At 37.8% G+C, this 15028-nt stretch overlaps 1 protein-coding gene across 1 annotated transcript in view; it reads left to right on the forward strand.

Annotated features, from left to right (window-relative positions):
• Positions 1–9922: 9922 nt before the first annotated feature.
• LOC126418896 (WASH complex subunit 2) overlaps positions 9923–15028 on the forward strand; it is a 191581-nt gene continuing 186475 nt past the window's right edge. Inside the window, exons 1-2 of the mRNA XM_050085910.1 lie at positions 9923–10030; positions 10709–10834. Of these exons, the coding sequence (XP_049941867.1) occupies positions 10028–10030; positions 10709–10834 (129 nt within the window). The 5' untranslated portion in view covers positions 9923–10027. The remainder of the gene's footprint in view (positions 10031–10708; positions 10835–15028) is intronic.

Below are 15028 nucleotides of genomic sequence, written 5' to 3' on the forward strand. Positions count from 1 at the left end.
GAGTAAACTAATCCTGCAGAATATGACTCCAAAGTTGTTAGAAACTTAATATTTAAAAGCGATAATGCATATTTTTAATGAAGCGTATCCTACACATTACAAGAATGATTGCAAGCAGAAATCCCCTACTAAAACTAAAGATCTATGGAATTGATATATAGCTCAAATAAATAAGTATCTTGTGCAATGATAGATCATGTAACTGTAGTACTTATAATGAAATGTACACAACATTAAGAATGCATAGTGAATGGGAAATCAATTTAGCTAACTGGAAAGCAGATTATTAGCGCATTCTTAATTGACCAAACATATGTAATGCAGTATGAGAGGTCACTAAACCAAAGATAAACTGTACAGAGAAATCCAGTTCTATTTTGATGCCACAGGATGTATTAAACAGACATTTTTCCATCATATCCTAAGAAATCAACTTAGAGGAAGATTTGAACAAACCTGAAGCACAACTGCCAAATATGGACAATTATACAAATGGTAGGTTTAGATGGACTAATGTAAGTCATGGACAAGTCAATGACTCGAAAGACAAATAAGCGATATATAGTTTATGGCAAGTGAACTGCAGGTAAATGACACAAAAGTTGAAGACATGTTGTTCAGTCCAATTAAATGTGTTAAAACTGGAAAACAATTCAGTAAAATTTCTTGGTTTTCATACTGAGGATACTCATCCAAACTATACAAGACTCTCTTCGGTAGCATACCTGTTGCACAGATATTAGTAAAATGCTCTGCTATATACATACATTGTATTTGTCTATTCACTTATGACCCTTGTAATTTTTCTGTAGGGAACTTCCATTGGTGCAAAAATAATATTTAAATTCCAAAAAAATCTGTTACATTTACTACAGATCTTGCACCCAAAGAAACTTGCATGAATGGCTGTAAGGAACTTGATATTATGGCAGTACGAAGTTTACATTTCTACACATTAGCCACCCATCCCAGGTATGGACATGAGGCACTATATCTATGGCTGGATGACTTGTCTGGCATAATGGTAATGAATAATATACTTAAAATTTCCTTGTTAATCAGTCTACCTATTAGTGAAAATTATATCAAGGTATCTTTAGTAATTTTTGATATTAGCCTTCACATATGGACAGAAACATGCTATATGGGGGTTTAATCTATAATATTTATTGATACAGTTGTTTGGTCTATTCGAAGAAAAATATCAATTTAATCTTCAGGTGGTAGTACATAAACATGGCGCAAGATATGCACACGCAATTGATATGAATTGTTGTTGTGAACCTCTGGCATGGACCATACACGTCCGAATGTTGAGTTCATGAAGATAAGCAAATAATTCTACATTAACTGTCAATTAAATTAATATTACACCATAAGGAAGTTAATTATAGCTTATTTCATATTATCTATTGAAGGTTCCCTCGTTTCAAAGTATTTCTCGAAAAAAAAACCAGAAAAGTAACTTAAGGGCTTGTTTTGCGTGCTTCAGATGTAGGTTTACATACCAATTTAAGACGTTTGCGTAAATATAAAATGAAGAATTTAGGTTGTTTTCGTTACACATATATTTAGGTGTGCCACATCTAGTCAGGGAATTAAAGGTTCTATCTTTTTTTCTGTTCAGAACCTCTGAAGTCCAAGTCGTGCATACACAATCTTAGGCCTAATTTTTTGGGTATATAAGTTTTGAGTTTTAACGTTATTTTAAGGATATTAAGTTACTTTAGTAATAGTATACACATATATTAGTGTTACACATAACTTTAGTGACTCTTATGATCTGTAGTTAATAGAATATTACTGTTATTGTCTAGCTAATTTTGTAAAAATGTTGTAAACAACCACAAGCGAGAAGTGTTTGAACTGCCATAGAGAAGTTAGTTCTGGTGTTCTCTGTGGCTGTTATGACAGATGGTTACACTGGGTGGGGCAGGTGAATGTAGTGCCATGGGAATTGGGGAGGTAAATGAGTCTCTTCCATGGTATTGCAGAGTATGTTCAAGGGATAGGATAATAGCTGAACAGGACAGGAAGATTAACGCTCTTAATGCAGAAATGGATAGTGCTAGGGGAATTGATGAGATTAAGAGGGGAGAAGGATGAAGAAAGAAGAGACGTGGTAACAAGGGACAGATTTACCTTGCTACTTCAGTTAACTAAGGAAGATGCTCAGGTAAATGTAAGTGTAGTTAACTCTCAACATACAAAAGTAGGAGGACAGTTCTGTTGTTAGATAGTAACTATGAAAGAGATCTTGCAGAAAAAATTAGGTGAAATGTACCATGTCACAAGTTTTTTTCAGGCCCAGTGCCGAATGATAGAGGATGTAGGATTATTGTGCAAAGCAGGGTCATGTTGTTATAGTGGGTGGAGCAGGAAACAGTATTGATATGGATCAGAGCTACAATATTGAGTGTGACTTGGTAAAAATAGCATCTCCAACGAACAATACAAATAATGGCTTGGTTCCTTCTTTCATGCAGTATGATCGGCCCCAATTGAACAGCTCTTTCAGGAGGGTCATAAAAAACCAGTGAAAAATAATTTTAATATCTCACAAGATTCTCATAAAAGCACAGCGAAAAGTAATATTACTACACTGCATAAGTATATCAGGGGACTAAAAAGCACAGTAGATGAGCTTGTTTGTTTAGAAGATTTAGAAACTGGGAGTGGAATGTATGTACACGCCTGTCTGAACATCATGTAGTCACAGATATGGAAAAGGTTAAAATGTAGGTGGATATAAACTTTCAGAACATGAAAGTAGAGGCACTACAGAGAGAGTAGGAGTTGCCATAATGTTAAAATTTATCATAATGTGAAAAATTTTAAAACTAAAAAAATTTGTGTACGGCAACATACAGAAACATGCTTGTGAGCTTAAACTAAATAATGGTACTTCTATAATTGTAGCTGTGTATATATCTCCATTGAGAAATTTTCGGCTATTTATCAAAAACTTAGTTTCTTTCTTGTGTTATCTGTGAGACAGAGGGAAGCAAATTATCGTTTGTGGGGATTTCAATGTAGATTTTCTGAAAGAGTCTGATGGAAAGCTTGACCTTGAAGTATTACTTGGTTCTTTCAATTCTGTGTCAGCTATTCATTATCCTACTTGTGCTGTACAGGAAAGCAGCACACTGGTAGATAATGTTTCCATACATCAAGGTAAATATAATCAAATAAAAATTTTTTCTTTTAAGAATGGTCCATCTAGTCATGATGCACAGCTAATTACAGTGTATGGCATAGCTCCATACGGTACTGCAACACAGTCCCCCAAAATAATACATTCAATTAATGATTTAACAATTGCAAATTTTAGGGAAACATTTCAATAGGAAATTGATGCTGATTTAAAATTTAACCTGTTTCATGATATCCCTAAGAAAACAGTGAAACATAGTTGTAAGAAACCATCTAAAACACCATGGCTCACTAAAGGGATAAAAATATCTTGTAAACAAAAAAAGGGAAATGTACCTTATAGCTAGAAGAAGCAATGCTCCAGAAACAAACATGAGAGAAACTACTGCACTATATTAAGAAAAGTTATTAAAAAGTCCAGAAGTATGTGCGTTATATCTAAGATTAACACCACTGCTAATAACCATTTCTCGAAATTTGGTAGAAAATCCGAAGAAATTCCGGTCGTATGTAAAGTACACAAGCGGCAAGACGCAGTCAATACCTTCGCTGCGCAGTGCCGATGGTACTGTTACCGATGACTGTGCCACTAAAGCGGAGTTATTGAACGCAGTTTTCCAAAATTCATTCACCAGGGAAGACGAATGGAATATTCCAGAATTTGAAACACGAACAGCTGCTAGCATGAGTTTCTTAGAAGTAGATAGCTTATGGGTTGCGAAGCAATTCAAATCGCTTGATACGGGCAAGTCTTCAGGTCCAGATTGTATACCGATTAGGTTCCTTTCAGATTATGCTGATACAATAGCTCCCTACTTAGCAATAATATACAACCGCTCGCTCACCGATAGATCTGTACCTACATATTGGAAAATTGCGCAGGTCGCACCAGTGTTAAAGAAGGGTAGTAGGAGTAATCCATCGTACTACAGACCTATATCATTGACGTCGGTTTGCTGTAGGTTTGTGGAGCATATACTGTATTCAAACATTATGAATCACCTCGAAGGGAACGATCTATTGATACGCAATCAGCATGGTTTCAGAAAATATCGTTCTTGTGCAACGCAGGTAGCTCTTTATTCGTACGAAGTAATGGCCGCTATCGACAGGGGATCTCAGGTTGATTCCGTATTTCTGGATTTCCGGAAAGCTTTCGACACTGTTCCTCACAAGCGACTTCTAATCGAGCTGCGGGCCTATGGGGTATCGCCTCAGTTGTGCGACTGGGTTCGTAATTTACTGTCAGGAAGGTCGCAGTTCGTAGTAATAGACGGCAAATCATCGAGTAAAACTGAAGTGATATCAGGTGTTCCCCAGGTAAGCGTCCTGGGACGTCTGCTGTTCGTGATCTATATAAATGACCTGGGTGACAATCTGAGCAGTTCTCTTAGGTTGTTCGCAGATGATGCTGTAATTTACTGTCTAGTAAGGTCATCCGAAGACCAGTATCAGTTGCAAAGCGATTTAGAAAAGATTACTATATGGTGGGGCAGGTCAATTGACGCTAAATAACGAAAAGTGTGAGGTGATCCACATGATTTCCAAAATAAATCCGTTGGAATTCGATTACTCGATAAATAGTACAATTCTCAAGGCTGTCAATTCAACTAAGTACCTGGGTGTTAAAATCACGAACAACTTCAGTTGGAAAGACCACATAGATAATATTGTGGGGAAGGCGAGCCAAAGGTTGCGTTTCATTGGCAGGACACTTAGAAGATGCAACAAGTCCACTAAAGAGACAGCTTACACTACACTCGTTCGTCCTCTGTTAGAATATTGCTGCGTGGTGTGGGATCCTTACCAGGTGGGATTGACAGAGGACATCGAAAGGGTGCAAAAAAGGGCAGCTCGTTTTGTATTATCACATAATAGGGGAGAGAGTGCGAGTTGGGATGGAAGTCATTAAAGCAAAGACGATTTTCGTCGCAGCGAGATCAATTTACTAAATTTCAGTCACCAACTTTCTCTACCGAATGCGAAAATATTTTGTTGAGCTCAACCTACATAGGTAGGAATGATCCTCAAAATAAAATAAGAGAAATCAGAGCTCGAACAGGAAGGTTTAGGTGTTCGTTTTTCCCGTGCGCTGTTCGGGAGTGGAATGGTAGAGAGATAGTATGATTGTGGTTCGATGAACCCTCTGCCAAGCACTTAAATGTGAATTGCAGAGTAGTCATGTAGATGTAGATAACAATTCAGAATATTGTTAGAAGGGAAACAGGCCTACGAAGAGCACAGGGAGACTGTATTTCTATCAAACCCAATGAAAAGTTAGTTAACGAAAAATTCAGAAGTAGAAAATATTTTTAATAATCATTTTTAAGTGTTGTAGAGCAAATAGAATAGAGCTATTCATTAGAAACTGCAAGGCTTTATATGGTAGATGCAATAGCTATACAATTTGACAAAACTGAAATTCAACCCACTTCTCTTACTGAAATTAGGAAAATAATAAATTCACTCAAAAGTAAAAGCTTGCATGGAATTTATGGCATCTCCAACAGAGCACCAAAGCTTGTTCCCAACAGATAAGTAGGATTCTCAACCACATATGTAGTAGGTCACTGAAACAGGGCATTATTCCATATAGACTGAAATGTACTGCAGTTCAACCATCACATAAAAAACGGGCTAGGTCTGATGCTAATAACTACAGTCCATTCTCACTTCTGACCGCTTTATCCGAAACTCTTGAAAAAGTGATGTATTCAAGAGTAGCTTCACATTTTTGTACAAATGAAGTACTAACAAAATGTCAAATTGGTTCTCAGAAAGGCTACTCAATAGAAAATTCTACATATGCTATCAGTGATCAAATATTAAATACTATGAATAGCTGAACATCGCCCATAAACTTATGAAATTTGTTATTAATAACCCAGCCCAATTAAAAATAATAGCGAAATGCATAGTTACAACACTAGAAGAAATGGCGAATTATACTGCCACAGAAATCTATCGTCATTTGCCAAATAGCATTAAAAGTCTAATAGATAGCCAACCAGCATTTAAAAACAAACTAAAAGAATTTCTGAATGACAACTCCTGCTCAATAGATGAATTTTCAGATGTGAAGTGGTAAGTGATTTTATATATATACAATTTAATGAATGCTTATGTTAAACTGACAGGTTTCACATCCTTACGAAATGTCGTATCATGATCTATGGAACAAGTATTAATACAATGTAATGGCATACACCTGACCAGACTAGGAAAGATCCACCACCCCTATAAACCTCTCGACCTTATATTTTTAAATAAATTGTCACAAAGTGCTTATGCTGTATGTATTAATAAACTGAAAATTAAAACTGAATTAAAAGTAAAGAATAAAAAACTGAAGGCAATAGAATGGAAGATCTACTTTTATGATAATAAGTACTACAAATATTTAAATACAGTATTGTACAATATACAATATTACAAAATTGAATGTGTATTGTAAATTAATGTTTAAAGTCTAGTAAGGAAACATAAAATGTTACTGTAATTGCATTATGCTCGGTTTACACTAGCAAGTTATAGCAGCAACTTACTTGCGCGGAGGAACTTGCCGCGCGATTTGCGAGTGTAAACATATCGCCAAGTCGACTTGCGACCGTAGCAATTTATTGCGGAAATGACTTGCTGCACGTTTTCCGCTACCAGTGTGAACACCACGCAAGAAGTATCTGCAAGTAACTTGCAGCTTTTAGGATGTATTTCTATTTCCTGCAAGTAGGAAGCGCAAGTTATAGTAAGTATGTCGTCTGCATAAAGCCCGGTCCACACGCAACGATCTGTCTGCGCAGACATCGGCGCAGATGTCTGTACATGCAAAAGATCGCTGCAAATGTGGTGTGTTCACACGACACAAACCCCAATCTACTACTCGCCCGCCATCTGTCGGTGTAGAAAAGAAATATCAGTGGCAAGCGACTACGCTCCCCGAAAACGTCAAAATTTAATTCAGTTATTTTGAAAAATAGAAATGGAGGAAGTTCTGTTGTGGTCTGTGTTCGCAACTTGTGTTGCAAAAAACATTCAGACCAACCGCAGGAAACAGAGAAAGCGGTCAAAATGGTGCAGACAGTGGCTGCTAAAGCGAAAGCAGTTTTGTCACGTAAATTTACTGCGAGAATTGCAGGGCGAACCTGTTTTGTTTTACATAACCTTGTGTTCCATTTCCTCGCACATTGGCACTCCAATTTCATCTTCACTCCTGCTTGGTCTTGGCGTTTCTTGATCACTAAGAAAGCCAAGTAGATCAAAATACCATAACGTTGGCTGGTATACTTGATCTACTCCTACACCAGATCTTCTAGATTTCTGAACTTTGGATAACTCTTTTCGGTAAACAGTTCGCTGACAGACTAATTTACTTGACTTGCCTTCATGAACTCATCATTCAGGAAAGCGTAAATAGCTTCACATGTGTTGGGTATTATTTCACTCAATGCTTGTTTCGATATTGCAGATGAAAATTCCAAATCATTGTAGCTCCTTCCTGTTGCTAGGAATCTTAATGTTACTGCCAGGCGTTCATGAGGAGAAATTTCCCTTCTCATACAAGTCTTTTTCTCATAATATGAGGGGTTACATGCTTTAAGAGATAATTATAAGTTTCGACATCCATCCGCAAATAATTTCGCCAGTTCGCAACGAAATTATTTTTTTTATTACCGTTTCTCTGTTTGCCGAGGCGCCAACTGCCCGCAATTTTTCAATTAGAGCATTGTATGCTGCTGTCTTTTTGTCTCGGTCACTATATTCTTTACTTTTAATCTTCCACAAACATGGGTGGTTTCTGCATATTTCAATGAATTCACTTACAAACTCTCGAGAACACTGACGAGTATCAGCCATTTTAATGCCCTGTGCACACAAATACAAACACTAGACTGAGCAAACAGCTGTTTCGCGCCAGATTTGCGACGATCTCCTGTCCACACGCTCCAACTTGTCTGCGCAGATGTGGTTTGAACCGACAGACTTGAGAGGTTTCGCTCAAACCTCCAACTCCAACTTCCAGGTTTGCACACACCTCAGGTTGGTGCAAATCTTCTGTTCACACGCAACGATCTGTCTGCGCAGATGTGATGTGCGCAGACATTTGCGCAGACAGATCGTTGCATGTGGACGGGCCTTAACACTCATATTTAACATTTTACTTAATGTGGTGACTTAATTTTATGCAAACATCTTACGTATTATATGCAAACAAATTTCAGAAATGGAGGAGAAACAGGAATGGATGAAGCAGGATACAGAACATTTTATTAAAGCCGTGTAGAGCTACCCCGAAATACGGAACGTGCATAAACGGGACTTGAAGAATAGAGTGAAGAAGATGAGCGCATTAAATGAAATCTCGTCGATAATCGACACATCTGTGAAAGAAGCACAAAGAAATTGAGTAACTTGAAGACACAAGCCCTTTGCCACCTGTATCCACTCGCTTGTTGTTTTAGGAGTCTAGAAAAAGACGATATGTAATTATTACATGTTCTATTTATTTAGCTTGTCACTTTCCATTTTATGAGCATAAGAAAAAAACATTTTTATAAGCATATCATTCTGCAAACTGCAGTTTATTTCAATAAAAATTTAATTTCATTGTTGTGTTTTCACATACCTTCAATAAATTTTCCCTTTTCAAGACGTCAAAAGTGGCTCTAAATATCGTGCTGACGGGAATATGAAACAAGTACATTAGGGACTTGTATGAGTCTCCTACAAAGAAAAGATTTCAAAATTCAAATTTTTTTGGTTGTATGTTTCACATAAATAAATGAAATGCCTATTTTATTCGTAGCTCACCTGTATCTATAAATAGTAGAGTGACTAGCAAACGTTCCTTTGCTGAAATAGCAGTACGGAAGTTTGTGTCTCGTTTTGATATGACGGGCGCTATTAACGTCAACAAATACTCCAGGCCATTTGAGGACATTCTGCAAAAGTTTTCAAAAGTATCCATGCTCTCGATACTAAGTCCTTGCAAAAGATTATTATAGGCGCCATTATGCGATCTTCTTATTATCCACTCTCTAACCCAAATACTTTTCTTTTTCACGTTTTTCATTACAATTATAAGAGCTGCAGCATATATCACCCGCCTGCTTGTCATTTTATACATCGGCTGACACTCGTAGTGGTACTGAAAACATATGTAAACAGTGTCTGCAAGTTGCTGACGCAAGTCTCTTGCCAAAGTACTTGTGGAAGAATCTTGCTTAATTCTTGCGTTGCTATGTAAACACAGCTGCAAACGGCTCGCGGTAACTTGCAGCAATAACTTCCGCAAGCAACTTACTAGTGTAAACCCAGCATAATGCTGGTTAGTTAATTATTGAAAATATATTAATGTAGCCTGTAAAGTCTAATGTATGAAAATAAATTAGTTCTATAATTATACTTGTACGTTAACTTTGATGACACCGATTGCATGTAAACGCTCAAAGATGAATAAATCTGTTCTATTTTGTAGTTGTATAGGATGAGATGTGAGGATGCTAATAAATTTGAACTGCAGGAAAAGTTATATTTAAGCAACTGTGACCTGTCAGAACCCTACCTAACTCTAAGAATAAAACGAGATCAGACAGACGCCTTCTTTTCTGATGTCTTTACGGTGTTTACATTTCCGAACTCGTTACCACGAATTATGGTGAAAACGTGCATGTCAAGTTTTTAACGCCGATGGAAGTTTGGCGTCAGGTGTACCAAACTGTTTTGGTGTTATGGCAACGCAAGCATGTTTGGCAACACTGACTAGTCGTCACGCGTGTGTTTATTTGATTGACATTGCTGTCAGAAGCAAAAACTGTTTGGGTCGTAGTACAGGACTGAAAAACATACCATTTGATACATTGTTGGTGAATTAAATATGGTAAGAGTAGTCATGCAAAACAATGTCTGTACAATGTGCTGTGTCGGGTGATTGTTAACTATATACATAATAAATTACAGTTGTTAAAGCAGACACGGTGTTGTGGATTTTAGGAAAAATGCGAAAAAACTAGAGAAAGTTTTAGGAAGGGGGTAAGCCATTACCAAAAAATGTTATTCGTCAGAAAAGACGACTTACTGTTGGGACAAACTTTGTATTTGATGTTATGTATATATTCCTTCATCCAAGAATCACCTCGCAATGATAAACTGTATGGTTTGTCATCACAAAAAATCAAAAGAAACAGCGCCAGTGTGCGTACATGTATATACAGTGTGCGTACATGTATATATGTTTTTGTAAAGGACAGCTGATACTTACGTAATGTGTCCATGCATGTATGCCACCTTAGTTGCATGAGCTCTTCGAGTCCATTCTGCCGAGTGTACACAGTGAGGTGCTTATGAAACATCCATTTGTTGTTAATTCCATTCGCGAAAAAAAGAAATCGTTAGTGTGATTGTGTGTGTTTCAGATAGCGCAAATGAGTGCGTTTCCGGGGGAATGGATGTAAAACTACATGTAATTTATTTGAGTTTCCGTATCATAATATGATGGTTAAACACAAAATAAACTATTCGTTTATAACTGTGTGTTACAGTTTTTATACCGTTTCAGGACCAAAATGAACATCCAAAGCCATGGGAGAAACCTTGGACGCCTGACGATTTACGACGGAATAGTACATGCTGGTCGTTAGCAGGTGACGCAGGTCTACTCAGATATCTACAAGAATTCTCGCAGGTACTTTGATTCTGTAAATAATAAAGCAAGGTACATTCCTAAACGAAGATTTTAGTAAAAATCGAGTGTGCTCATTGCTATTATTGTGCTTTTCCCTGTGCCTAAGGTTTGCATCTTAGCAGTACCAATAACAAAGTATGGTAGGTCTTAATGTTTTTGATAATCACGTTATATGTAGAAGAATGCACAGTACAATTATTATATGTTTACCTCCAGTGCTGTAGTTGTTTCATTTTTGTGATGTGGATATCATGAATGTATTCAAGGTTTAATTGAGCAATACCACTTACTTACTCTGTATAAGATTACAAAGGCAATTTTTTTCATGATGTAGTGCTACTGAGCTTTGGAGTTACTGAGTAGGGTAGGGTTTTCTCTCATTTGTCATATAGCCAGCAGCTATGTGGTACTGGATATGTGTCTTCTAGAGTATTTATTTCTAAGATTCTGTCGACCATCTCAATTAAAGCTACTTGGTGAACGGCTGAGTCAAACATGCATATCCCATAATCCACAGACTGCAGATGAGCCAGGAAAAAACAGATTTTTGATAGTGTATCCAAATAAATAACAAAATACAACAAAAGTAGTTGAATGAATGTGAATAACTCCTGTGTAGGATAAGTGTATGCCCCCAAGTTTTTCAGTTTGGATTTGGAACAAATGGGATTTGCCTCTCAGATTTTTCTGTGTTGGTAAAGGGTTGTTGACAATGGAACATGCAGACTAGTGCACACCTTCTGTATGAGTTCAACTGGAAAGTGTTTCTTTGCTTAATGTTTGGTGCAACAGTAGACCTACTGCAGTTCCAGTTGAATGAGTGTGTCGATATTGTTAATCACTAATTCCTTGACAAAGCATAGGCCATGTGCAGGGATTTCAAGATTATGGTTCTGAACAATACGTTGCATGAAGTTGAGGAACAGATATTTCAGATAATTCTGATTGTTGTTTTGTGTGCCAAGAATATTCTTTGTAGTACTTAGTGTTGCCTCAAAATATGATCCAGTGGACATAATATGAGAAAATGTGCAAAGTTAATCAGCTTTCCCATTTCAATGTCAGTGACAGGTGATATATTTGTATAGTGGAGACAGCAGCATTCAGTTTCAGAATAGTTTGGTACTTCCAACAAAACTTTTCTTCATATGCCTGAAGAATTAAAAATGTTTGAAATATCTGAATATCTCAACCATCATCATTACCAACTTTTGAATATAGGCCTCCTCAGTGCAGACTCTCAACATGGCATTCATTCAACAAGTCATTGGAAGTCCCCTGCAGAAATATTGACACAAGCAGGTCGGTATATGTGTGGATGGATATGTCTGTGTGCGAGTGTATACCTGTCCTTTTTTCCCCCTAAGGTAAGTCTCTCCGCTCCTGGGGTTGGAATGACTCCTTACCCTCTTCCTTAAAACCCACATCGTTTCGTCTTTCCCTCTCCTTCCCTCTTTCCTGACGAAGCAATAGTTGGTTGCGAAAGCTTGAAATTTTGTTTGTGTGTTTTTTTATTGTGTCTATCTACCAGCGTTTTCCCATTTGGTAAGTCATGGAATCTTTGTTTTTAATATAGTGTCATTAAAATATGATAAGTACATACTGTTCTTATTCATTCATGTTCAAAGATTTTCTGTAAACCATAACGTTTCTTCTGGTCTAAGACGAGACATAGTGCTCAGCTTAACTTGTGCTCAGGCCATACTGACCTAGTGCAAGTGGTTATGTTACTTTTTGTCACACACGAACGTAAGGATTAATGTTACCTGTCAAACCACCATATTTGTGCAGAAAACAAATCACAGTTCGTTTATCTTCCATCACCTCGTTCGACGCATAGCTATTATAAAATCAAATCCATAAGAAATTACCCCACAAAACAGTCTGTTACCAGTAACACAACCAAAAGTTTACCTGGCATTGATATCAACAATAGTATGTGCCACCATGAACAACACACTTGATGCAAAGCATATTCGTCCTGCTACTACATTTCAAATACAGCATCCATACGTGACGCTGCATGATACATCATAAGTATGAGGCATGTCCAGGAAGTAAGTACACTGTGATCGTAATGGGCTATGATTTTTTGTTTTTTTGAGGTTTGCCAGCACTGAGTGGTAGAGGGAGATCCCTTGCCCAGAGTGTGCATTGCGGGAACACGCTAGCACTTAGACTCGTGTTGTAGTGTCCAGTTGCCTGGAAGATGTTGGTAAGCAATCCCACCAAGTGCAATCCATGCACTGTTATCCGCTTCCTACTCATGGAAGGAATAATACCTACCAAAGTTGTTTCTCGAATCGAAATGGCTTACAGCAGAGGAATTATGAACAGAACAACTGTGTTTATGTGGTGTAGGGAATTTAGTGGAGGTAGAACAAATGTTTATGACAAACAGAGAAGTGGTAGACATTCTATTTTAACTGATGAGATGGTGTAAAAAATCGAGGAAACTGTTTGTGAAGACTGGATTGACAGTGGATGAAATTTCTGCAATGTTTCTGTCACTGCCGAGGCCTCTCTTATACAAGATACTCAGAGAAATGCTGGGATACAGGAAACTGTGTGCAAAATTGGTCCCAAAATAGCTGACAGAGCAACACAAGTAAAATCAGATCACTAGCAGTCACAAGCTTCTTGAGCAACTTGAATTGAAAGGTGAGGATTTTCTGAGCTTTATCATGGCTTGAGATGAAACATGGGTGGCTCACTACACACGTGAGACAAAAGACGTGGCACCGATTTCCTACATGCCAAAAAAGTCAGTACCACAGTTTTAGGGAAAAATATTGTGGACTCATTGTTTTAAGACATTTTGGTAGAATTTCTGCCATGAGAGAGACCACTAATGCACAACGGTATTGTGAGATCCTAAAAGTCGCAGAAGGAGCATTCAAAACAAAAAGAAAAGAATGCTAACAAGATGAGTTTCCTTGATGCACGACAACGCCCGACCTCACACATACTTAGCCACCAAAGTGCTCTTGGACTCGTTTGGTTGGGTTGTTTTGAACGATCCACTGTATTCTTCTGACTGAGTGCTTCGGCTTATCATATATTCACCTCCCACAAGGCACATGAGTGGAATTAAATTTTGAACCTACAAGCTGGTGCAGAAAGAGATTATGAAGTGTGAGAAGGAACTGACGAGTGAGTTCTTTGAGGAGGGCATAAAGAAGCTTCTGCCGCAGCTCGCCACATGCATTGAACTACATGGTGAGAATGTGGAAAAACATTCAACAAGTTTATCAACAATATGTTGAATCCTGCCTTGATGCCAAATATGTGGGGTCTAGGAAGCCTGCCTTCTCGGATCACTAGACAACATTCAAACAAATCGTATTAATGAGTTTTATTATGAAATGAGCAATGACAATAATTAACTTTGACAATAATGCAGAAGTGTCACAGGCAAAGAGTGACATGCAAATAAGAAATGTCTTCAGTATATACAATTACTAATATAAGTGAAGTAATGCAGTTGAGTCTTCTATTCAGGTCACTATATACATAAAAAGTACCTTGTATGTTGAAGTGTACGCCTTGTACTAAATATTCCAGGTGACTCAAGTTTACAGCCATGTGTACAGAGGGGTTTAGAAAAATGTAGCCACTCTTATAGTCAATAGTAATGGAACAAAATGACATACCTTACAATTCTTGTGTGTGTGTGTGTGTGTGTGTGTGTGTGGGGGGGGGGGGGGGGGGGGGGGGGCATATATTTTACGCATTCAAAGTGACCCCCATTAGCAGCCAAGCGACATTGATGCCACTAAACTGTTGACTGAACTACCGTATGGGTGTCAGTGTGCCAGTGTGATAGCTGCAAAGGGTGCCTCAATGGTTTGTCATAGCTGTTTCAGAGTAGCTGGCTTCTGTTTTTCGAGGTCCCCCATAGGTAGAAGTCAAGACACATAGGGTCTGGAGACTGTAATGGGTACTCAACAGCTCCTCTTCAACCTCTCCATCATTCAGGTAGATTTTCATCCACATAAGCTCTGACTTCTGTGGTAGTGAGGCAGAGCGCTATCTTGTTGTAGATAAAATCTTTCATTTCCAAACACCTCTTGGATGCCAGAAAAAATCAATGTTTTCAGCGTATGAAGATACAACTCACCAGTTACAGTACTTTCAAAGAAGATTAAAACATTTGCCCACATGAACGTGAGGATTTTCAGGCACCTGGTATGT

Source organism: Schistocerca serialis, chromosome 9 (assembly GCF_023864345.2).
Source record: "Schistocerca serialis cubense isolate TAMUIC-IGC-003099 chromosome 9, iqSchSeri2.2, whole genome shotgun sequence".
NCBI lineage: Eukaryota > Metazoa > Arthropoda > Insecta > Orthoptera > Acrididae > Schistocerca > Schistocerca serialis.